The sequence below is a fragment of the Balaenoptera acutorostrata genome, chromosome 3 (assembly GCF_949987535.1).
Source record: "Balaenoptera acutorostrata chromosome 3, mBalAcu1.1, whole genome shotgun sequence".
NCBI lineage: Eukaryota > Metazoa > Chordata > Mammalia > Artiodactyla > Balaenopteridae > Balaenoptera > Balaenoptera acutorostrata.
This window is the reverse complement of record NC_080066.1, coordinates 95,570,940-95,593,711: the sequence shown is the minus strand read 5'-3', so window position 1 is coordinate 95,593,711 and position 22,772 is coordinate 95,570,940. Positions and strand designations below refer to the sequence as shown.

At 45.7% G+C, this 22,772-nt stretch overlaps 1 protein-coding gene across 1 annotated transcript in view; it reads left to right on the top strand.

Moving 5' to 3' along the window:
• Positions 1–14,701, top strand: part of RTF1 (RTF1 homolog, Paf1/RNA polymerase II complex component) — a 45,894-nt gene extending 31,193 nt beyond the window's left edge. The window contains exons 5-18 of the mRNA XM_007180364.2: positions 2,477–2,591; positions 3,268–3,379; positions 4,966–5,101; positions 5,595–5,772; positions 7,319–7,401; positions 8,570–8,657; positions 8,751–8,858; positions 9,441–9,518; positions 10,050–10,171; positions 10,327–10,384; positions 10,827–10,904; positions 11,378–11,473; positions 12,209–12,320; positions 12,565–14,701. Coding sequence (XP_007180426.1) covers positions 2,477–2,591; positions 3,268–3,379; positions 4,966–5,101; positions 5,595–5,772; positions 7,319–7,401; positions 8,570–8,657; positions 8,751–8,858; positions 9,441–9,518; positions 10,050–10,171; positions 10,327–10,384; positions 10,827–10,904; positions 11,378–11,473; positions 12,209–12,320; positions 12,565–12,671 — 1,471 coding nt within the window. The 3' untranslated portion in view covers positions 12,672–14,701. The remainder of the gene's footprint in view (positions 1–2,476; positions 2,592–3,267; positions 3,380–4,965; positions 5,102–5,594; positions 5,773–7,318; positions 7,402–8,569; positions 8,658–8,750; positions 8,859–9,440; positions 9,519–10,049; positions 10,172–10,326; positions 10,385–10,826; positions 10,905–11,377; positions 11,474–12,208; positions 12,321–12,564) is intronic.
• Positions 14,702–22,772: the final 8,071 nt, after the last annotated feature.

Here is a 22,772-nt window from a genome sequence, read left to right as displayed (position 1 = left end):
TATATAAATGGAAACATAAATATGTAGTCTTTTGTGCCTGGCTTCTTTCACTTAACATATATTTGAAGTTCATTCATGTAGCATGTATCAGTACTTCATTCCTTTTTATGGCTGAATAATATTCCATTATGTGTATAAACCACATTTTGTTTATCTATTAATCTGTTTTGATATCTTTGCTGTTGTGAATAGTGCTACTATGAACATTCATGTACAAATATTTCAGTATCTATTTTCAATTCTTTTGGGTATATACATAGGAGTGGAATTGCTGAGTCATATGGTAATTTTATGTTTAACTTTTTGAGAAACCACCAAACTGTTTTCCATAGCAGCTGTACCATTTTACATTCCCACCAGCAATGTATAAGAGTTCCAGTTTGTCCACATCCTTGCCAACACTTGTTATTTTTTCTTTTTTTGATAATAGCTATCCTGGAGAATGTGAAGTGTCTTATTGTGGTTTTGATTTGCATTTTCCTGTTGACTAATGATGTTTAGAATCTTTTCAAATCCTTGTTGGAGAAATGTCTGTTCAAGTGCTTTGCCCATTTTTTAATTGGGTTATTTGTCTTTTTGTTGTTGAGTTATAAGAGTTCTTTATATATTCTGGTTACTAGACCCTTATCAGATAACATGATTTGCAAATATTTTCTCCCATTCTATAGGTTGTAAATTTCACTGTCAAGTATTGTTTAATGCACAAAATTTAAAAATTTTTATGCACAATAAATTTTTTATTTTCTTGCTGCAGCTTTTGGTATCTAAGAATCTTGCCAAATCCACATTCATGAGTATTTACCCGTATGTTTTCTTGTAAGAGTTTTATAGTTGTAGGTCTTATGTTGAGATCATTGATCCATTTTTTAAAATTTTGTATTGGAGTACAGTTGATTTACAATGTTGTGTTAGTTTCAAGTGTACAGCAAAGTGATTCAGTTATACATGTACATATATCTATTCTTTTTCATATTCTTTTCCCATACAGGTTGTTACAGAGTATTGAGTAGAGTTCCTTGTACTATACAGTAGGCCCTTGTTGATTATCTATTTTATGTATAATAGTGTGTATATGTTAATCCCAACCTCCTAATTTATCCCTCTCCCCCTCATTGATCCATTTTGAGATCATTTTTTGTATATGGTGTGAGGTAAGAGTCCAACTTTATTCTTTGGCATATAGCTATCCAGTTGTCCCAGTACCACTTGTTGAAGAGACTGTTCTTTCCCCAGTCTTGGCACCATTGTTGAAAATCAATTGTTCATGGATATATGGATTTATTTGTTGACTGTATTCTGTTCCATTGATCATTATGTTTATGGTTATGCCAATACCATACTGTTTTGATTACTGTAGCTATGTAGTCAATTTTTAACTTGGGAAGTGTGAAGTGTTAGGAACCTTTGTTCTTCTTCAAAATTGTTTTGGCTATGTGGGGCCCTCTGCATTCCCATAGGAATTTTAGTATCAGCTTATCAATTTCTGCAACAGCAAAAGAAGCAGCTGGGATTTTTATAGGAATTGTGTTGAATCTGTTTATCAAATTTGGAAGTATTGCCATCTAATATTAAGTCTTTTAATCCATGAATGTGATATCTTTCTACTTACTTAGGTATTATTTAATTTCTTTCAACAATCCTTTAGTTTTGGGTGTAAAAGACTAGCACTTGTTTTGTTAAATTTATTACTAAATATTGTATTCTTTTGGATGCTACTGTAAATGGAATTGTTTTCTTTGTTTCATTTTTGGATTATTCATTGCAAGTATATAGAAATACAGTTAATTTTTGTATATTGACCCTATTAAGAACTAAGTAAAAACTTTCATAATTGGGGTTATTTTAGAATGTTATGAAAAGAGTTTAATATTTATTATATTCCTTTATTCCTTCCATAAAGTTCCTTAAATTCACACACAAAAAAGTAGTTTTGTTTCATAAAAGCCTGCTTTTTGTTACAGGGAGAGAGCCTAGATTGCATTTGTTTAAGAGAATAGCATATTTATTCACATGTTTGCTGGGGTGGAGCTGAGGGAGGCATTTTTCCTAATGATGAAAGATGGAGAGTGGTGTTTTTAACATACAGCCTGTGTCTTGACCACTTTAAAAATGTGACAGTGGCTTTCTGTGGCTTCATTATGTTTCTAATGGGACACCATTGGAGCTGATCCAAGAATCAACTATTTTCTTCCATTATGTGAAGTTGGGGAAGAGCAGTGCGTTACCAACAGGATACAACAGTATCCTCAGTATTCTCTCATTTTAAGTCTATTCCACCTTAATGCTTTCAAGTACTTTTGGTGTATTTATATTCAATATTTCTAATGTACTTATAAGATACATTGGAGTTTCTTACAGGAAACCAAAACATTTATTAACTCCTCCCCAGCACTTACTTCCTTTCTCCTATCTAATAGAAATCAGTCTACAGATATTTCATTGCCACTTAAAAACCAACACAATATATTTTAAACAGATTTGAAATCAGGAAAAAACTGAAAACAGCCAAAAAGAAAGAAAAGAAAGAAAAAAAGAAAAAGCAAGAAGAGGAGCAGGAAAAGAAGAAACTGACACAGATTCAAGAATCTCAGGTAGGAGATTCAATAGTCTTCGTTATCCAAAGAATAAAACCTCCATTTTGAGTGTGTATGTGTGTTTATATAAAAGATGGGTTTATATTAGTCAGCCTAGGTCAGTTAGTGCAAGACTATTTATGTACTGTCTTCATCTTATAGGTTTCATTAATCTCTGGACATATCATTTCACCATTAGCTGTGCTGTTTAACTCCATGGGAATTCTACTCAGGGTTGCATGTAAAAAGCAGCTCATTGGTGTGTGAGCACTCCTTAAGGGAAAGTTTGTAAACTTCCTGTCCCGGGTAGCTGAATTGGTTATGATGTTTACTCAGGTGTGTCATCCTGGACTTGGTAATAAATGTAGCTGGGAAAATTAGTCATCTCTGCATTTATCACAAAAAGCTTTGTTGACAGTATTAACATATATTAGCTGTGATCTAGGGAGTCCTTCCAGGAAGTGTTTATTCTTATACTTCTTAGGCTTTCTGTTTATTAGGCAGGTAAGACAGGGACTGACTTTACTGCTCTATCCTCTTTGTCCACAAGAGGATGCTCTCTCCTCTTAAGCAAATTTCAATTTCTGCAGCCAATATAGATTCACATTGGAGAACTGAATAATTTTTAGGTATAGAGAATGTTATCATCAGCTGTTGGTAAAAAGAGCCATCCTACATATTTTTCCCTTCCCAGGTAACATCCCATAACAAGGAACGACGTTCCAAACGGGATGAGAAACTAGATAAGAAATCTCAAGCCATGGAGGAGCTAAAAGCAGAGCGAGAAAAACGGAAGAACAGAACAGGTAAGTGGGGAAAATGTGATGGCTACTTTGTGTCTTTGATCATATGATTTAACTTCCTGATGCCAATTTTAATTTTTCCCCCTTTTTAGCTCTCTAGTATAGGCAGTTCCAAACACATACAGAGAATAGTATAATGAAACTCCATGAACCCATCCTCCAACTTCAGCAGTCAACTCATAGCCAATCTTATTAAATCTGCACTGCCCTCTTCCTTTGGGTTATTTTGAAGTAAATCCCAGCATCATCTTATTTCAACCATAAATATTTCAATATGTGTCTCTAAAAGATAAGGACTCCTATTTTAAACATAACTACAGTACCATTACTACACCTAAAAAAAAGTAACAAATATTTTCTCCCAGTCTGTAGGTTGTCTTTTCATTTTATTTATGGTTTCCTTGGCTGTGCAAAAGCTTATAAGTCTGATTAGGTCCCATGTGTTTATTTTTGCTTTTATTTCTTCCCTGACCAGGGGAATGAGATCTTGCAAGCCCCACAGTCAAAAAAAAAACCAACACAAAACACTTGTTATAGTTGTTTTTTGTGTGGTTGTGCCATCAAATGAGTACTTTGTTTTATTTTGCTTGTGATCTGTAGAGATGACTTGTTGTTCTGTTCTATGATTATACACGATGCAAGGTTCCAAAGTCAAATCTACTAAGCAAGGTATATTTAGAGAAATTTAGCATCTATAGCCTTCTCTTTCACCCCTTGCCTTCCTCCCATAGTAGACGACCACTTAAAAAAATTTTTTTTATATCCTTCCTTTTTATTTTTTAAACAAAAGGACACAGATTCACCTTCCATCTTAGATTGTTAGTGCATTATACACACTTCTCTCTACCTTGCTTTTTTCACTTAACCATATATTCTAAAGATAACTCTGTAGTTTTTATGTTGAGCAATGGTTAGTAGACTACCTGTTTTTGTAAATAATTTTATTGGAATACAATGATGCCCATTTTTTCATAATTGTGACTACTTTCTGTCTACAGTAACAAAATTGAGTAGTTGATACAGTGACCATATAAAGCCTATCCTAAAAATATTTATGTGTTCATTTAAAACATTTTCTGACTCAGGATGCAGTGTAAGGCTCGGCTCTTTCCTTTTTTACAGCTGCAGCGTAGTTCATTGGGTGGATGTGCTAGAGGTGATTCAGCCACTCCCCTTTGTAGACATTTGGGTTGTTTTCAGTCTCCTGCTATTACAAATAGTACTGTAAACTCAAAGTAAGTTTTTCCTGAAAGACTCTCTGAAGACATCTTAAGTTTTTCCCCAATTTTCCTGCCAATCTTCAAGTGCCTTGAGAGAAATAAAAGACAACTGTCACTAGAGTTGGTGACCCTTTTTGCCCACTTAGTGACAGTCTTCCAGCCCTTTTTTCTGTCTACTGCGGCTTGACATTTGGTGTGACTTAAACTTTCTGGTTAACGCACTTGTTAACACAAGTCATCACAAACCAGGCCAGAGAGGATGGAGCTGTCTATTGAGTCCTTTTCCATGTTCCAGTTCTTTTTCAGGGATGAAAGATGTTTCAGCTTCTTATTGAGAGAATCTAGGTAAACATTTCCTCTTTTTTTAAGCTGAGCTCCTCGCCAAGAAACAGCCATTAAAAACCAGTGAGGTGTACTCTGACGATGAGGAGGAGGAGGAAGATGACAAGTCCAGTGAAAAGTCAGACCGCTCGTCCCGAACATCGTCATCTGATGAAGAAGAGGAGTAAGCTGTGTACATTTTGGTCTAGTAGTCAGGATAGGTGGGTTCTTCGGGGAAAGGCTTAGTGTAGCTTCCAAATTTCCCCTGTTCAGGTGACGAACTTTGGTTTGGTTCCGTACCCTGAATTGCCGAGCTGGGTTCCCCAGCACATCAGCCCAAACATATACTTCTGCCGTTGGCTCTTAGCCTGTACCCCTGAACATTTCATCAGGGCCAGGCGGGTAGGAGCTGCCTTCATGTCACCCTCAGATTGGCCAGGAGCTTCCATTAGTTTTCCTAGTCTGGTAGGTTATCTGGGATGGCAGCCTCATTTGAGACAGTTCACACTGCTGGTTAGGAATAGGATTCTATTCCCACTTTCCTGTTGCTTCATTTATTTCTCCTACTGTGTGAAATCACACATACTTTGGTTAAGTTTTAAGAAGTTGATATTATTTATTTACCTTGATCTGTTTTTATGATGCACATTTTTCCCAGTGTCCTTTGTTCCTCACAGGAAAGAAGAGATCCCTCCAAAATCACAACCGGTCTCCTTACCGGAGGAATTGAATCGGGTTCGATTATCACGGCATAAGCTGGAACGTTGGTGTCACATGCCCTTCTTTGCTAAAACTGTCACAGGATGTTTTGTACGGATTGGCATTGGAAACCACAACAGCAAACCAGTTTACCGGGTTAGTGTTTCTTTCCTTGGACAATTGTCCATGTTTTAAATATAATGATTCTTAGCTAGAAGTAGGAACTACTGAACAAATCTGTCACTTTTCCCATTTGATGAGAAAATAGACTCCAATTGAGATGCCCTTAGAACAGTGACAGTCTGAGCCAACCAGAGAGCAATTGTGACCTGCTTGCTGCCAAGAGGAGTACTTGGAGCCCAGGGGTCTAGATTTAGAACAATTTTCTCTATCCTTCTTCCATGTAGATGTGAGAAGGCAGACACTTATGAAGTATTTTTCAAGAGTTATGTAATCTGGAAGATTTGTTCATTTGAAAAATAAATGAAAAATTTCCATGTTACATACTAAGTGACTTCTGGAACAGGGAGTTATATTGAGGTTTGAAAAATGACAAACAGGGACTTCCCTGGTGGCACAGTGGTTAAGAATCCGCCTGCCAGCACAGGGGACGCGGGTTCGAGCCCTGGTCCGGGAAGATTCCGCATGCCATGGAGCAACTAAGCCCGTGTGCTGCAACTACTGAGCTTGCACTCTAGAGCCCGCAAGCCACAACTACAGAAGCCCGTGCGCCTAGAGCCCGTGCTCCACTACAAGAGAAGCCACCGCAGTGAGAAGCCTGCACACCACAACGAAGAGTAGCCCCTGCTCTCTGCAACTAGAGAAAAGCCCATGCGCAGCAACGAAGACCCAATGCAGCCAAAAATTAATTAATTACTTTTTTTTAAAAAAGAATCTGCCTGCCAATAGAGGGGACACAGGTTCGAGCCCTAGGCCGGGAAGATCCCACATGCTGCGGAGCAACTAAGCCTGTGCACCACCACACCTACTGAAGCCCGTGCTCCACAACAAAGAGAAGCCATCACAGTGAGAAGCCCTCGCACCTCAACGAAGAGTAGCCCCCACTCGCTGCAACTAGGAAAAGACTGTGTGCAGCAACGAAGACCTGACGCAGCCAAAAATAAATAAATAATTTATTTAAAAAAAAAAAAAAAAACCCTCAAAAAAAAAAAAAAAAAAAACCCTCCAACCTAATAGAGATTATTTTGTGAGTTCCAGCTCTGCTTCTGTGGTCTAGATGACTAGAACATAGCTGTTTGATTTTTTTTCTTTTTGTTTTCGTTTGTTTTGTTCTGGGTTGTTTGGTTTTAACATGTGTTTACCTCCTTCTGTGAGGACCAGGGGCCATGCCATGTCCCAGAAACCTTGGCAACAGAAACAGACCTCATGGTCTTCACACTTGATTGATAAAACTAACCTCTGAAATCCAGGTGCACCCGTTAGTAAGGTAGAATTAAGTTGGAGGGGAAGCTTCCAATGCCCCACCAGGCTCACTGCCTCCTCGCCTGGCGCTTGCTTAACTCTGGGCACAGGTGCCTGGCCGTCTGAGTTCTAAGCCCAAGAAAGGTGCGCAGAACACCTGGCAGCTGTGGGCTTCTCTCAGTGCAGGGTCACTCATCTGCACTCATGCCGATGGAGCCAGAGGGCGGGGTGGAGAGCTCTGAAGGAGTCTGTTGTGATTGGTGTCTCTGTCGTCCCTTAGGTTGCTGAGATCACGGGTGTAGTGGAAACCGCCAAAGTTTACCAGCTTGGTGGCACCAGAACAAACAAAGGGCTACAGCTACGGTAGGAGAGGTGCTTCCGTGGCAGCTTCTGCTCCCGCTGCACACAGGCACTGCCTGTTGGGGCTGTTATTCACTCCTAGTGTGATGTTTCTTGTTACAGTAATACTGTTTGTGTTATCCCCGCAGGGAACTTGGAGGGAAACTTGTATTCTGCCTTTGCCTATAGGGAAAGTAGGATATATCTCTCTCATAGGGGGAAGTCAGGGATATGGAGTGGTGGGACACATAGAAGGAAAATGTCAGATTGCGAGACCCCCTCCTCCCAGAATCCTTTAGGCATTCCTCAGTGAGCATGGTCAGGAGGCTTGCTTCTGGTCCTGGCTCCATCACTAACTAACTTGATCTTTCACAAGCCAGGTTACCTTTTTGGACTTGGTTTCTGCTTCAATAACATGATATTGACTGAATGCTGGCTACATGCCACAGTTCTAGGCATCAGGATAGAAGCGAGAACAAAATACACACACAAATCCCTATCCTCTTGGAGCCTGAAAATTCTAAAGGCCCTATGTGGGAAGGAATAGAAGTAGCTTGCCAGGTGACTGCAAATAGTGGGTCATAGACAAGGCTCTGCCATGGCCTTATTTGGCCTCTCTGGTCTCTCTGTTCCCTTCTCCCATTCCCATCATTTCTCCTGGGCTGTTTGAAAAGAGCCAGTTGGGGTGGGCAGCAGCCATGACGTGCCGAGAGTGACTATCTCTGGGAGGATGGCACTGACTCACGTGGCCAGCACAGGAGTCAGTAGAACGGCAGTGTTCTTTCTTTCTAGGGACAGAGCTTCCTTGTCATTCAGATATCTATGTAATATTTCATATTCTTGATGCCAGTTGACTGATGGATTTTATTGTAAATGGACTTTTGAAGTACTGGCCAAATCCACTTGTTTCCAGGGCTCACTTTGATTCTTAATCCCTGCTGCCCGTTAGAACAACCTGGGAGGGGTTTTTTGTGTGTGCAATTTCAGTGCCTGGTTCCTACTCCCAGAGATTCTGATTCAGTTGATCTAGAGTGGTACTTTGGCACTAGAAGTTTTGTAAATATTCCTAGATGATTCTAAAGGGTAGCTAGGATGGAAACCCACAGAGACAGGTGGTGTACAGTCTGGTGGGGTTGCTCTTCTGGTGCTGCAGTCAACATACCCATTCCTGAAGCTGCTCTTTTTCGTGTAGGCACGGCAGTGACCAGCGAGTGTTCCGCCTAGAGTTTGTCTCAAACCAGGAGTTCACTGAAAGTGAATTCATGAAGTGGAAAGAAGCGGTAAGTGGAGAGACAGCACCTCCCTAGCAGTTGTTGATGAGAACACTGAGAGAGCCTCTTTGCAAAATAACCTTTTATCATGTTTTGGTCCAGATGTTCTCTGCTGGCATGCAGTTGCCCACTCTGGATGAAATCAATAAGAAGGAATTATCTATTAAAGAAGCTCTTAATTATAAATTCAATGACCAGGACATTGAAGAGGTAAGAAACCTGGTACCCCAGAGTCTGGAGGCTCATCAAGAACCAGTGTTAGAGAAGATCATGCCTTTCTTTTCTTTCCTGTATCTTGACATTTTTGGCTCTGCTACTGTTGCATGAGGAAGAGGGAATACTGATATCGCTACCTTATTATTTATAGTTCATCAAGATTTTCTCCATACATTCTCACTTGAAGTCATAGACTAAGGAAGTGTATTCAAGGTTCAGGGATCTGTATTCTTCTTCTAGGCTTGGTCCTTCAAGAGTTTTCTTTTTCCAAAACATTTTGGTAAAATTCTTTGATCTCTGTTCTCTTGGACAGTGGCTAGCCTGACAGTACAAGGTCCTTGGGCTGCTGCTGTTTATTGGTGCATGTTTCTTCCCACTATCCCAGAAGAATCTCTGTGACCCCGGAAGCAGCATAGTATCCCTTGGAATGAACTTGCTCTCTCTGTGGGGCATGGCACTGCTATAGGAAGAGCAGCCCCCGTTTAACTAGCTGCTTACCTCCAAAATGGGCTCACCTATCCTGCCTACAAAACTAGTTTAGAAATACCTCACTCTGGTATCTCCTCTCTGGTACAGATTGTAAAAGAGAAAGAAAGATTCAGGAAAGCTCCACCCAACTATGCTATGAAGAAAACGCAGCTCCTAAAGGAAAAGGTGAGGAATTGTGGTTGAACCTCTCTCCCTGTAAGGAGATGTGGAAATCAAACTTGTTCACCATCTGTCAAGTTCACCATCTGTCAAGTTAGTAGTGGCAGGATTGGGAGAAAATGCTGGGCTCAAATGTAAGCAATCTTGGCATCTGGGCAGCATCCTTTGGCTGTTTTCCTGTCTATAAATTGAAACTGATCTTGCTTGTTCCATTTTCCTCATTTTCTAGTCACTTTAGTTTCATGTGTAATGAGATAGACCCCAGGGTAGTATCAGCACTGGGTCTGAACAGACGAATGATATTGCCAAGCCCAGCTGCAGTGGGTGGTTTTCCATTCTTCACATCAGGGTGGCGTGAGCCTTGTTAGGCTGAGTTAGCCATGTGGGGCCTGGGTTCTACGGTGTTTGTTTTCAGTACTCTTTCACGCCTCCTGTCATTTGTTCATCATGTGAGGTATCTTGCCTGTGCTGGAAGTAATGGGACACTTAATATAGAGCCAGTCATAGCCAAAATCTCACGTGTCTCTCTATGTGCAGGCCATGGCCGAGGACCTGGGGGATCAGGATAAGGCCAAACAAATCCAAGACCAGCTGAACGAGCTGGAGGAACGAGCAGAGGCCCTGGACCGCCAGCGGACCAAGAACATATCTGCTATCAGGTGTGTTACAGATCCTTGGTCCACAATTATCAGGCGAGCGTGTGGCCTTGTACGCACTGTGCTCCAGTGGCTCCACTTATCTCCAGGGTGAGGACTCAGTGGTCCCCTCCCTCCTTTCACAGCACACTGACTCATGCCTCTTACTCACCCCACAGTTACATCAACCAGCGGAACCGGGAGTGGAACATTGTGGAGTCTGAGAAGGCCCTTGTGGTGAGTAAGACAACTTTATCTGGATCACTGAAAATAATTTTAATTAATAAAACAATATGTAATCTTTTCTGTATCTTGCTTGAGTTTTTCTTTCAATTATTGAAGTAACGTGTACACTTAACACACACATAGTTCCTCTGTAGGCACACATACAACCACATTAGTTATTAATTTATAATAAAAAGCAGCAGTCTTCTGCCCTGTCTTACCCCTCCCCATCTTTAGATTCTACTCCATGCGTATTCATTTTTATCAATTTCCAGTCTTTTTCTTTTGGTTGTTGCCCCCGTAATCTGCTCTGGTGTCCTTAAAGGGAAAAGGATGATAGACAGCCTTTGACTTTTTTCAGGCCCTTACAGACTGTTGTTTATATGTAAGCTTATGATGAATGAGAGGCGGGGGGCAGGAGATACAGTTCTGTAATACATGCTCCCTGTTTCAGGCTGAAAGTCACAACATGAAAAACCAACAGATGGATCCTTTTACCCGGCGACAGTGTAAACCTACCATCGTTTCTAATGTGAGTGCCTAAAGAGAACATTTTTAGTCAGGACCTAGATTCGGGGACAGAAAATGAATTCCATTAGGAGATTAATAAAGAAGTTAAAAATAATGTTGTCTTAGTGGGATTTGCTTGCCTCAAACTCTTGGGTCTGGATACTTCCTTTTTTTATCTTACTGTAGGACATACAGGTAGTGAAAACCTGGCATGGATTTGTAGAAACCTATGGACTAACCGCCTATGCCAGGGCAAGTTTACCAGTGCAGCAGAGGTGAGGAATGTGTAGGCTGAAGCGCCTAGCTAGGGCCCGTCTGGGCTGGGCTTCAAAGCTTTTAATTGCCCCTTTTTGCAGCCTGGAGGAAAACCCCACTGATCTGCTGATGGGCCCACTGTGGTGCCTGTGATGTTAGTGGTGGTAGGTGGGACAGAAGCTGGTGGTAGGACTGTGTGAGTGTTGAATGATCTCTAAAATAACTTGCATTCTCTCTCAGTCCAGAGACCCGGCTGTTCAAGCTGCCATATTGGCCCAGCTGAATGCAAAATACGGTTCTGGAGTGTTACCAGATGCTCCAAAGGAAATGAGCAAGGCAAGTATACTACTGGAGCTCGGCCGCTGGCCCGGACACCAGAGCAGGCACTTCCTGGGTCGGGTTTGATTGTCCCCACATGGAGGAACATGGCCTCCCACTTGCAGTCCTTTCTCCATCCTCATTATTTACAAATGTGATAAACAACTACTGAATTCTGGTCAGATGACCTAAATTCTAAACCCAACACCACTACTTAATGAAGGCCTTGACTACGGCTTTAGGCAACTGACCTCTAGCCCTCTAATCCACATTTTCTCATATGTAAAGTGGGGGTAGTATTATATACCCTGCTTATTTAACTCATAGGACAATTAGAAGGAGTAGTTGACGTGTAAGGATGAGGCAGTTGTAAAAGTGAAAGCTCTTTGAGAACTAAAATGTTAAACCAAGAGAAACTGCCCGTTTAGAAGCCATTTTCTGCCTTTTCCTGAGGAGCCCAAACGGTTCCAGGAATTCCTAAAATCTTGGGTCCGAGGTGGCTTGTTGTCTTAAGCCCACCCTTTCTCCCTCACACCACAGACATGAGCCTTCCCTTCCCTCTCCTCTTTTAGGCTCAGAAAAGAAACCTCTTTGTGGCCTCTTCTGTCCTCCCTCTGAGAGAAGGAATCAGAAAAGGACCTTAGTAGGAAGACCTAATGAGCTTGAGCAGGAGCCTTTACCTTAGTGGTTGCTGCTTCTTGAAGTCCACTTGCATTTATGCTTTTGTAATTACTTTTTCTCTTCACATTGCAGGGTCAGGGAAAGGATAAAGATTTGAATTCTAAGTCAGCCAGTGACCTCTCAGAAGACTTGTTCAAAGTACATGATTTCGACGTGAAGATTGATTTACAAGTTCCCAGCTCAGGTAGGTGAAGGTGCAGATTGGTGATGAGCAAGGACCACGTGGCTCCGTGGCTCTCAGCCAGCAAGGAGGCCTGATTTTAGGGAAGAAACGGGGGTGTCTGCTTACCAGTATTTATGGAGACCAAAGTAAGACAGGCTGCAGGTCTGTTTTGAGAGGGAACAGGGACAGTAAGGAAGGCTACCTGAAGGAGTGAAGCACGAGACCAAAGGACCTCAGATGCCGATTTGCCTCTTCTTTCCCATAGAGTCAAAGGCTTTGGCCATCACCTCCAAGGCTCCGCCAGCCAAGGATGGAGCTCCAAGGAGATCTCTGAACTTGGAAGACTACAAAAAACGACGAGGGCTTATTTGAGCGCACCCAGCCTGCTGCTTCTGACCCTGCATGCCCCATCACGGTGTCCCACCTTTCCTCTTTTCCTTTGATTTGCCCTCACTGGGCTGGAGCAGCAGTAGAACTGGGAAGAGACTCCAAACTGCCAGTCACCTGTAATATACACCATGTGCTGTATAGACTTCCCTTGTCTGCACCGTCTCCCACCAACCCCCCAGGCCCCACCCAGTGTGAACCTGGGCTCTCTTGGGCTTTGTCCATGTCTTTAGATTTGTGTTTGCCTTTTCATTTTTTTAAAAAAAACCAGCACAGTTCATTGGCCACTCTGCACGCATTCAGTGTTACCGTGGAGCTGGGATTCTTGCTGGAGCCCCTGGCGGTGATAGCAGCAGCACTGGGCAGCCTCCTCTATGGACTGCCTCGGACCCAACCATTGAACATTTGGCACCTGACCCTGTGGAGGGAGTGGGGACTGGGCACCTGCAGTCCTCCTTCCTCTCTCCTCATCTTTCTCTTCTTCCCATCTCTGCGGAAGAAGGGTTTTCAAAATCAATTTAGTTTCCAAAAAGTGTACATTTGTGGGGAGGGAGGGGGGTCTATTTGAGAGAGAGTGTGTATGTGTGTATGTGTCTGTAAGTGTGTGGATTTTTTTATCATTTTTTAAAAATGCAGTACTCTTTGTATCAGTCTGTCATGGGTCTATAGCTGTTTCAGATTTTTTTCAGCTGTACTTGAGCATCTGAAACTGCAAGAAAGAAACTCATTAAATGTGATTCTTCTTACTAAACAGGCCTGACTGCTGTAGCTGTGTAACTTCCCCTCCCCCACCTCCTCTTCCCCATCACCTCCCCACCTTGGAGAAATCTCCCCAGTTTGGCCCCTACCCTGTCGGCTGTGTCCTGGCAGGTGGGAGGGAAGCCCACAGCCAGGTACCAGGGAGGGCAGTGCAGGTGTCTTGCTCAGCCCATGTGTACAGCCCACAGCTTCCTGGCTGAATGTAGAGTGTGTCTATTCCCCACCCCATGCACTTGTCTCTTCCTAGTGATTCTGTTTTGCCATTTCAGCAAGAATAATATTTTGTTCTGTTTTTTAAGAGAAAGTATTCAACATGAATGTGGAGAGAACGAACACAAAGATTTAGGTTGCAAATGTTACAAGCATGTGCAGTTTTGTGTGTGTGTATACATATATATATGGTAAGCATATATATTCTTGTGCAGCTAGGGTGAAGCCAGCAAAGAAGTATGTATGTCTTTATGAAATGTTTGCAAAGAGATAAGCTGACTGCTTGATAATCATTCTCAGGTGTAAAGCTCCAAGTGTAAATAAAAGTGGCATTTAACAGATCTTTTCAGAACAAAGTACAGCTGACTATATAAAACAAGAACTAAGATAAAGGAACAGCTGAGAGCTGCTGATTCCCACAAGAGGGAGAGTCATCTCAAAGCCCTGCTTTGTATTTCGTCACCCCACTTTCTATAAGAAAGTGGGATGATGGGAAATCATGGAGTTAAGTTGTTTTTAAACATAAAAATGAACTTGGTAACTCTTCCGGGTTTAGTAGAGCCTCAGTGTTGCTTTAACTTAGTTTATACTTTTTTTATTTAAGAAAAAGAAAAAAGCAGCAATCGATGGTTTTTAAAAAAGAATTGTGTCTGTAAAATTGATAAATATGACTGTAACACAGCTGTGTGGTGGCTGTGACACAGTTTGGTTGGGCAAAGGAGTGGTGATGGACTCATTAAAATCATATATACTTGAATAGTCCATTGACCGAAACTCTTTATAGACTATTGTGTAAATGTGGAATCACAGACTGTTAAACATTGCCTGGACTCCAGCAGAGTCCTGGAAGCTGCTGGGACCTCTCCTGTAGTGACAAACTTGGACTTTTTTTTCTTTCTGGTTTTAAAAGACATGAAATTATAGAATCCATATAATTTGCTGGAGTCATTCTGATCCAACATGTAGATCTGTATTTAGTATCATTTGGATTTGGAGAAGTGTCGGTTACATTATGGCTGTGTAATAAAATTTTTATTAAAACTACATCACACTGTAGCCATTTTGCCACTACCTCCCCACATGCAGCTAATGGAACTTTCATTCTGAGACACCAAAACACAGCAGGGAGCAAAGCCAACCAAAGAAGACCGAATGTTAACTTGTCACCTGAGTAGCCTACTTGGTGATTGGAGTCAAGACTGAGGACTTGTCTGCAGTCTCAGCTGAGGCAGGGCCCCTGACCTGAGATCTGGTCCAGGCATTGGCTTTATCCCACCAGCTGGGCTTCTTGGTGGTTCAGGGTATTTCTTGTGCTGGGGAATCGCAGCAGCAGCCCACTGCTCCACCCCGACCCCACATGTGGTTTCAGTATTGAAGGGTGCGGCACCTAAGTCTGCTTTCTACATTTTTCACTTCCTTCCAAGAAGCAAAAAGGCCAATATCCATATGCCTAGCTCGTGATGTATAGGTCTGTTTGTCTTGCTTCTGGCAGGTGCAGGGAAAGTCTACTGCCTGCAACTTCCCTTTGAAAAAAATGCTTTTTTCTTTGTTTCTGTGAAGTCCTGACCTGTCACTCAAACTGTACAGATACTTGTAAATAAACTTTATGCCCTGTTTTAACAAGGGAATCAGATTTAGTCCAAGGACTGCATCCTGAGTGGCAACTCTCAAAAGTCATGCTTTAAAAGTCCAAGAGAGTCTCTCTTTGACTTGGTTTCTCTCCTTCCCCTACTCTTAGCCCTTCACCCCCAAAGTGAAAGTGGCTGTTGTCAAGCCACCTGGTTCCCCAGAAGCCTCTCTGAGACAGTAGTCGTCTAGAGCCAAGGCAACCTCCAACTGGCCTGGTTTACTTCCTACTTTGGAAGATATAATATCACCAAGCTTTAACAGAACTAGGTGGGCCCCTGATACACGGCCTAACACTAGTGAGAGTCTGGTCCTTCCAGCTTTCAGTTGGCTAAGCCACAATTCCTTTGTTAACCTGTTTTCAGCCTGTCATGAGTGTGAAGGGGGAGCCCAGGGGCTGTGAGTGTGGCTATGGTGGAAATACTGATACCCTTCCCTCACGGCCCAAGCTGGGGAGATCTGTAAGGCTCACCACCAACACTGCATGAGGCTGTGTCTCAAACCTTTCTGACCATGTGTTAGCTAGGAAGCAAGATCCTGGATCAACTCTCCTTTAGAGATGGGAAGATGGAGGTGACAATCACAATGGTACAAGGCCAGTCCAAGCCTGCCTTTGGTGTTGGGAGAGGTGTGTCCCTGGGGCTCACCCAGCAACTGCGTCTCATGAGGTTTTCTTAAACTCCCTATCACTCCAGCCACCTGATTTTTGTTTATTTATTTATTTATTTATTTAATTTATTTTTGGCTGCATTGGGTCTTCATTGCGGTGCACAGGCTTCTCATTGCGGTGCCTTCTCTTGTCGCAGAGCACGGGCTCTAGGCGTGAGGGCTTCAATGGTTGTGGCTCGCGGGTTCTAGAGCGCAGGCTCAGTAGTTGTGGCGCACGGGCTTAGCTGCTCCGCGGCATGTGGGATCTTCCCGGACCAGGACTCGAACCCATGTCCCCTGCATTGGCAGGCAGATTCTTAACCACTGCACCAGCAGGGAAGTCCCCAGCCGCCTGATTTTTGGAAGAAGTGGGCTCCTTGGGAGCCTAGAGAGCAGGGATTCTGAGCAGAGGACAGCCTAGTCCAGTTATCTCCCAGGGTTCCCTGCTGTGAGGCAGCCACTTATGTGACTGCCTCAGGTGGAGGGGTGTAAAGGCGAGAGGGGTGCAGGGTCCATCGACTTTTTCTGGAGTTGGGGGAGCGAAGGAGCCGACTTTCCTTGGGTGTCCTGGGTAGTGGTGTCCAGGAATGGGGAAGCCACGGACCTCCAGCTCAGATTTTTTTTGCGTGACTTCCCTGACCAAAGGGGCAGCTGAACTGCCTTGGGGAGGAGAGTGTCAGAGGGTTGGAGGGAACAGCAGCACTAAGGCGGCGGGGGGGGGGGGGGGTGGCCAGAGGGGCAGCCTGCCTTCTCTGTAAATTTCCCCAGGCCAGCCCCACTGCCAGAGTTTCTTGGCCCTGAATAGGGGCTTAGCCAGTGGAGCACAGGCACATCTAGGGCTTCCAGACTGTGCCCTGGGCCGGAGGGAGGGCCTAAAAGCCACAAGGCAAGCGAGCTCAGTGAAGGGTTCATATCCCAGCTCCACCACTTAACTACCTAGGGCTGAGCTGGTTAACTCTTCTGAGCCCAAGTTCCCCATCTTTAATATAAGATCTGTCAGGAGCCTGTTAACGTGTTCCTTTCCTCAATAAGGGTTCGATAAATGCTGTTGTCAGTGAGAGTAGAGGCCACTGGGCCTCGCAGGAGAGACTGTTGGGGCAGAGTGGCAGGGGTTGGGATGCAAGGGGCAGTGTGGTGAAATAGGGGGTGGGAAGTCACAGGAGAACAGCCCGAGTGCTGGCAGAGGGCATGACTCGGCCCAGAGACTCCCAGCAGCCTCCACCTTGGGGGTCAAGAAACTCAGTCTCCACATCGAGGTTCCAGTGGGTGCTGGGGCTGGCCTGGAGAACCGTCCAGAGAAAGACAGCTGCCTTTTGGTCCAAACTTGCTGCTGCTATTCTCTCCAGCCCCCAACACACTCCCTCTTTACTGATGGTCAGTCTGAAAGCATCCTCCCACTCCTGACCCTCAGTGGCTCTGAAGGCCTCCACCTCGCCACTGCCCCCAGCAGGCTCAGAAAGATTGTGAGGCCTGATCTCCCCACCACCACGGAGAGTAATCAAAACATTAAAAACAGTACCAAACCTGAAAATAAGTGTAAAGAAGTCCAACCAAGTTCTGATCTTTTTCATAATGACTGACTACCTTGATAACTGTCTTCAGAATATCACTTTTTTTCTCTCTCTCTCTTTTAGCTGTTGATGACCCTGCTTTGCTAAGTTCATGTGGAGACCACATCTTGCTCAGCCATAAACACATTCACCTCTCCTGGAATGCACTGGTCTATCTCCACCGATTTTTCCCTGGAGAACTCCTCTTCACACTTCAGTGCTCAAAGGTCACCTCCTCCAGGAAGCCTTCCCTGATTGCCCCTTCCCACTCGGGTTTGGGAACACCTAGACTTCCCCTAGGGCGGCACCCACCACGCTGTACTGTTGTTATTTGTGACTCTCCACCCCCATCCTGGAAGCTGCTAGTGTCCTCCTCCGCCTGGCACTTAGTTAACGCCCAATAAGCGTGGTGGAGGGAAGGGGGGCGGGGCAAGCCGACGTCCCTCCCGAGCCTCTGCGTTCTGGGGCTTCTGATGCCACCTCTCCCCTCCATCGTGTTCCCAGACCGCAGCGCAAGCGGGAATGAGACCCGGCGGTGCGGACGCCGCTTGCAGTAGAAGCCCAAGCTGTCCGTCCTATGGGTTCGACCCGAGGCCTCGAGAATAGCAGCTGTGGCAGATGGGAGCTATCCCCTCACCCGGGGCCGGTGTGTCACGGCCCCGACCAGCCAACAGCCTCGGCCTCCGTTCGCCCACTGGAGTCCCAGCGAGCTTGGAGTCCGGGTCCGAGCGCCGCGCGGGGCAGAGACCCCGCCGTCTGCACGTGCGCGCGCTCGCGGCTCTGTGTGTGGACCCCTGCCGGGCGCGCGTCCCAGCGGCTTCCCACAGTTGGGAGCAGCGGCCTCAGCTCGCAGGCGCGCTCCTGGCGCGTGGCGTGGGGCGCCCCTGCGGCCAGTGCTGAGGCGGAGTGGGCATCTGCTCCACGGACCCGGGGCGTGCGCGTAGCTTCCCGGTGGCTCCTGTTTCCACCCAGCCACCGGAGGCTCTGTGGGCTCGGTCTCCGCGCACCCAGGGTGGAGGTCACGCTGGCAGGCAGAGATCACAAATGGAATTAGGGGATGCGGCCATCCCCCGCGGTTACAAGACTCCAGAGGTGCCCTGGTAGGGACGTGCGGGACGGAGGACGACTGCATCCCGAACGTTCTTAGAGCAATCGCCTCGACACTGGGGGCCGCGTCCCGCGTCCCTGACCTCAGACGCTACCAATACCCTCTGCCTCCACTTGGCCACTGGGAGAGATTCTGCGGGTTCTGAGTTTTAGAGAGAGGGAGGAGGGAGAACCACAGGAACACAGGCTCCTGGGAGGGATGGGAAACCTTGTTTCTGAAGTGTGTCAGGAGAGAAAATGTTCTTATTGAACATACACAGGCGTGGTGACACATTTTGTTCGTTTTAGAGGAGAGTGATTCAGATGGTGGCGGGTCAGTGAACGCTGCTAGATCCCAAGTCCTGCTAAACTGTCAGAAGATATTCCCAGGATATTACCACAAATTCTATCAATTATGGAGTCAGAGATTGCGTGGGGAGGAGGAGAAACCTGGAGGCAAGGAAAAGGGTCTTGGGTTGTCAAATGAAGACAGCTGTTCACTTTTCTTTCCAGGAGGAAAGAGACCTCCAGTTCTTCCCCATCTGCAAGTTTTCATTGGGCCCTGGCTCTGGGAAGCCCTCCAGCACTCCCTCTACCGTGCCCTGGGCAGAGAAGGGCAACAGACTGACCAGGGTTGGGGAACGGTTTGCATGAAGCAGCCAAATGACCAAGGTCTCACTGAAAGTCCCTTGGAAACAGTAAATACAGCCATTTATCATCCTTGGAGCTGTTTTCTGTTGGGTCCTTTCTCCCTTCCTTCCATCAGAAGACAATGTAAAATGATGTACCACCACTCCTGGTAAGGAGCTACTCATTGCTGTATCCCTTTCACCTAGCCTGGTTCATAGCAGCTGCTCAGTGGAAGTTTGTTTGCTCTGTAAATGATGAATGAGTCATAGGTATTGTCACAGAATACTGGAATCCTGGGGTCAGAAAGTCCCTTGGAGGACACTAAACTAAGCACCACAGAGCATGTCTGGGAGTTGTTGACTAGAATGAAACCCTGTACCACCTGGTCTAAAGGAGCATATGCCGCCCCTCTGCCTCCCTAATGTGCGCGCGCACGCACACACACACACACACACACACACACACACACACACACACACACACACACACACACACACACACCATAGAGGCTCAGCTGTCTCTGGAGAGGCTTTCAAATCCCCTCAAAACAACAGGTGGGGAACTTCCCTGGTGGTCCAGTGGGTAAGACTCCACGCTCCCAATGCAGGGGGCCTGGGCTCGATCCCTGGTCAGGCAACTAGATACTGCATGCCGCAACTAAGAGTCCGCATGCTGCAACTAAAGACCCCACATGCTGCAACAAAGACACGGCACGGCCAAAATAAATAAATAAATAAATATTTAAAAAAAAACCCGGGCTCCCCTGGTGGCGCAGTGGTTAAGAATCCGCCTGCCAATGCAGGGGACACGGGTTCGAGCCCTGGTCCGGGAAGATCCCACATGCCGCAGAGCAACAAAGCCCGTGCGCCACAACTACTGAGCCTGCGTTCCAGAGCCCGTGAGCCACAACTACTGAAGCCTGCATGCCTAGAGCCCGTGCTCCGCAACAAGAGAAGTCACCGCAATGAGAAGCCCATGAACCGCAACAAACAGTAGCCCCCGCTCACCACACTAGAGAAAGCCCGCGTGCATCAACACAGCCAAAAATAAAAATTAAAAAAAAAAAAAAAAAAAAAGAAAAAAAAAACCCAACAAAAAACAGGTGGCCCATTCATCCTCTCTCTCCTAGGTGAGAGGCCCTGCCTCGGGGTCTTGGGAAGCAGAAACTGGCATAGAGATGGTGAGTAGTGACCTTGCTCCTGCCCCTGGGGCCACTGGTGCTGCCCTGTGGGTTGTGTAGAGGAGGAACAAAGGTAAATGAGGCAGGCTAGGGAATAAAACCAGAAGCACCTCACCTCACACACCCCGTTCTTTAGGCGCCCCCTTCCCCAGCTTTTGTGCCCCAGGGTCGTTACCCCCAGGAGGGATGTAGCGCTCATGCCTGATAAGTCCTGAAGGACATGGAGAGGGGTGAAGACTCAGACACCCCAGGATGCAGGCCTCTAGGGTTCAGGAGGATCCCTGAACTGAGAGGCCACAAGAAGAAGAAAGATCAGTTCTCTCCTCAGACACATAGCTGACCTTGCGGATAAGACACAGGGACTTCCATGGCCCATCTCAGATCAGCCACCTAATGACCATCAAAACCGTGAAACATTCTTCTTTGCCCTCATACCTCCATTTTTTGCAGCACACAAGAGGCCATTCCTCCACCTAGGTAGTAGTCAGCCTGATTTTTCCACCCCCCTCTACTCACATCCATCTACTCAGCTTCAAGGACTGGAAAAACTGGGGCACAAAAACAGGATTTCAGGATTTGAAAGGTCATTCCTGGCTCACCTAAGAGGACATGAGAACCCTTTGACCTTGTCCCACAGCTATATTGGGACCCCTAAACCCTGCCCCCTTATGCTTTCTGCCTGTGGTAGGTGGAGGCAGACTGCCTTCACTGGATAAGGAACTAGGGACTGAACTACAAGTTGTTAATTTAAGAAACTGAGCATAGCACAGGAGTAGAAGTTAGGACACACTCTGGCTTTTCCACCAACTAGCTGTGTGGCCTTGCACAAGTGCCTTAACCTCCTTGGTTGAGTCACTTAACCCCTTTGTTACTTCTACTGTACTGTGAGGATGATAGAGGCATCTAAAAGTACTTCCCACTCTAAAATCTATGAAATTAACTCTCGTTTCAATATGCAGTTCCCAGGTTTGCCCTTATCTTCCCAGTGAGGAACACCTGGGCAGGTGCGGCAAAGACCTCTTCTTTGGTTGCTGGCCTTGGACAAGGGCCTAATACAAGAAGAAAAAGGAATTGCCCTGAGTTTTCTTGTGGCGGCCAGATTGACACCAGCTCCCAGCCTGCTCATGCCTCCAACATTGCCCATCCATTGACTGGCACACAGGTGTGGAGTACATGTTCCCTCCTCTTGCTTCTCTTCCCACCTTTCCAGTTCTGACAGGTCCTTGCTGACTCTCTCCACCCTGGATTTGCCCCCAGTCTCCTCTCTGAGGGCAGTACCTTCCCAGCTCCCACCATTAAGCAGGGTAGCTCTGAAGGAGGGAGAGAAGTGAGAGCAAGAGACATGGGTGTTTCTGGGCCTTCAAGCCCTTGAGTACACCCCTCACCCAAACACCCAGGCTCCTGCCGACCTCTGTGTCCCAGAGAAATAGCCATGTGTCTTCCCAGGTTCTCCACAGAGGACTTAAGTATTCAGACTCCTGTATTTCCTTCTTTCTCTCACTCCTTCATTCCTTCAGTTTCTCCTCCTTCCTCCCCCCCCAACTCTTTCTTCCACACTTTTACCTTCTTCATCAATTCCCCCCCAGGGATCTTCTCCTTTCTTCTTTGCTGAAGGCTCCCACTGTTTCTCTGAACCCTCCTTTTCTCTCCTCCTGGGCCATCCTTGAATTCTGGCTGAAGGGAGATAACGAAAGGAAAGCTCCTCCTTTTGGCCTTCATCAGCTCAGAGGCCGTCCTTCTGAGGGCAGTCTCCCCAGAAGTCCCCCAATAATCCCTAGGCACCAGGCACCTGATGAGGGATTCTCACTCATGGCATTTGGCGGAAAACAGGACATGCTGTGAAATGCTGACTTCTACACAAAGCAGCCTTTGCAGCTCAGCTGACAGCTAACATGCGAAGTGACCAAAGACCCGCCACTATGATGCCACTGCTGAGAACGTTGCAGTGTATGAGATCCTTCACCACCATTAGCACCCTCTTCCCAGTTTCACAGCCATGACTCAGGTGAGGTCAGGTGAGGTTTTCCTACATTTACAAGTAAGAAAATGGAACTTAGAAAGGTGAAGAGACTGCCTAAAATCACATCTGGGGTGTGGTGAACCTGAGGCTGGCTCTTTCTACCACTCACACTAAAATTATTCTAACGTTTTAGAGATATCGCATCTTTCATTTTATTCTCACATCAGTCCTCTGAGGTGAACAGCAACCCTGCCAAGGAGAATCAGCAGTTCGAAGGAGGTGAAATGACTTGCTTACAGCCCCACAGCAGAGGCCAAGCCCTGAACTCCTAAAGGCAAGGAGGAAGAAGGGCTCAGCCCTCGCCAGCCAGCAGCCAAGGATGCTGCCCAGGTCTCCGCCAGGAAAACCTGGAGAGATCCGGGTGCCGCCCCCTGACC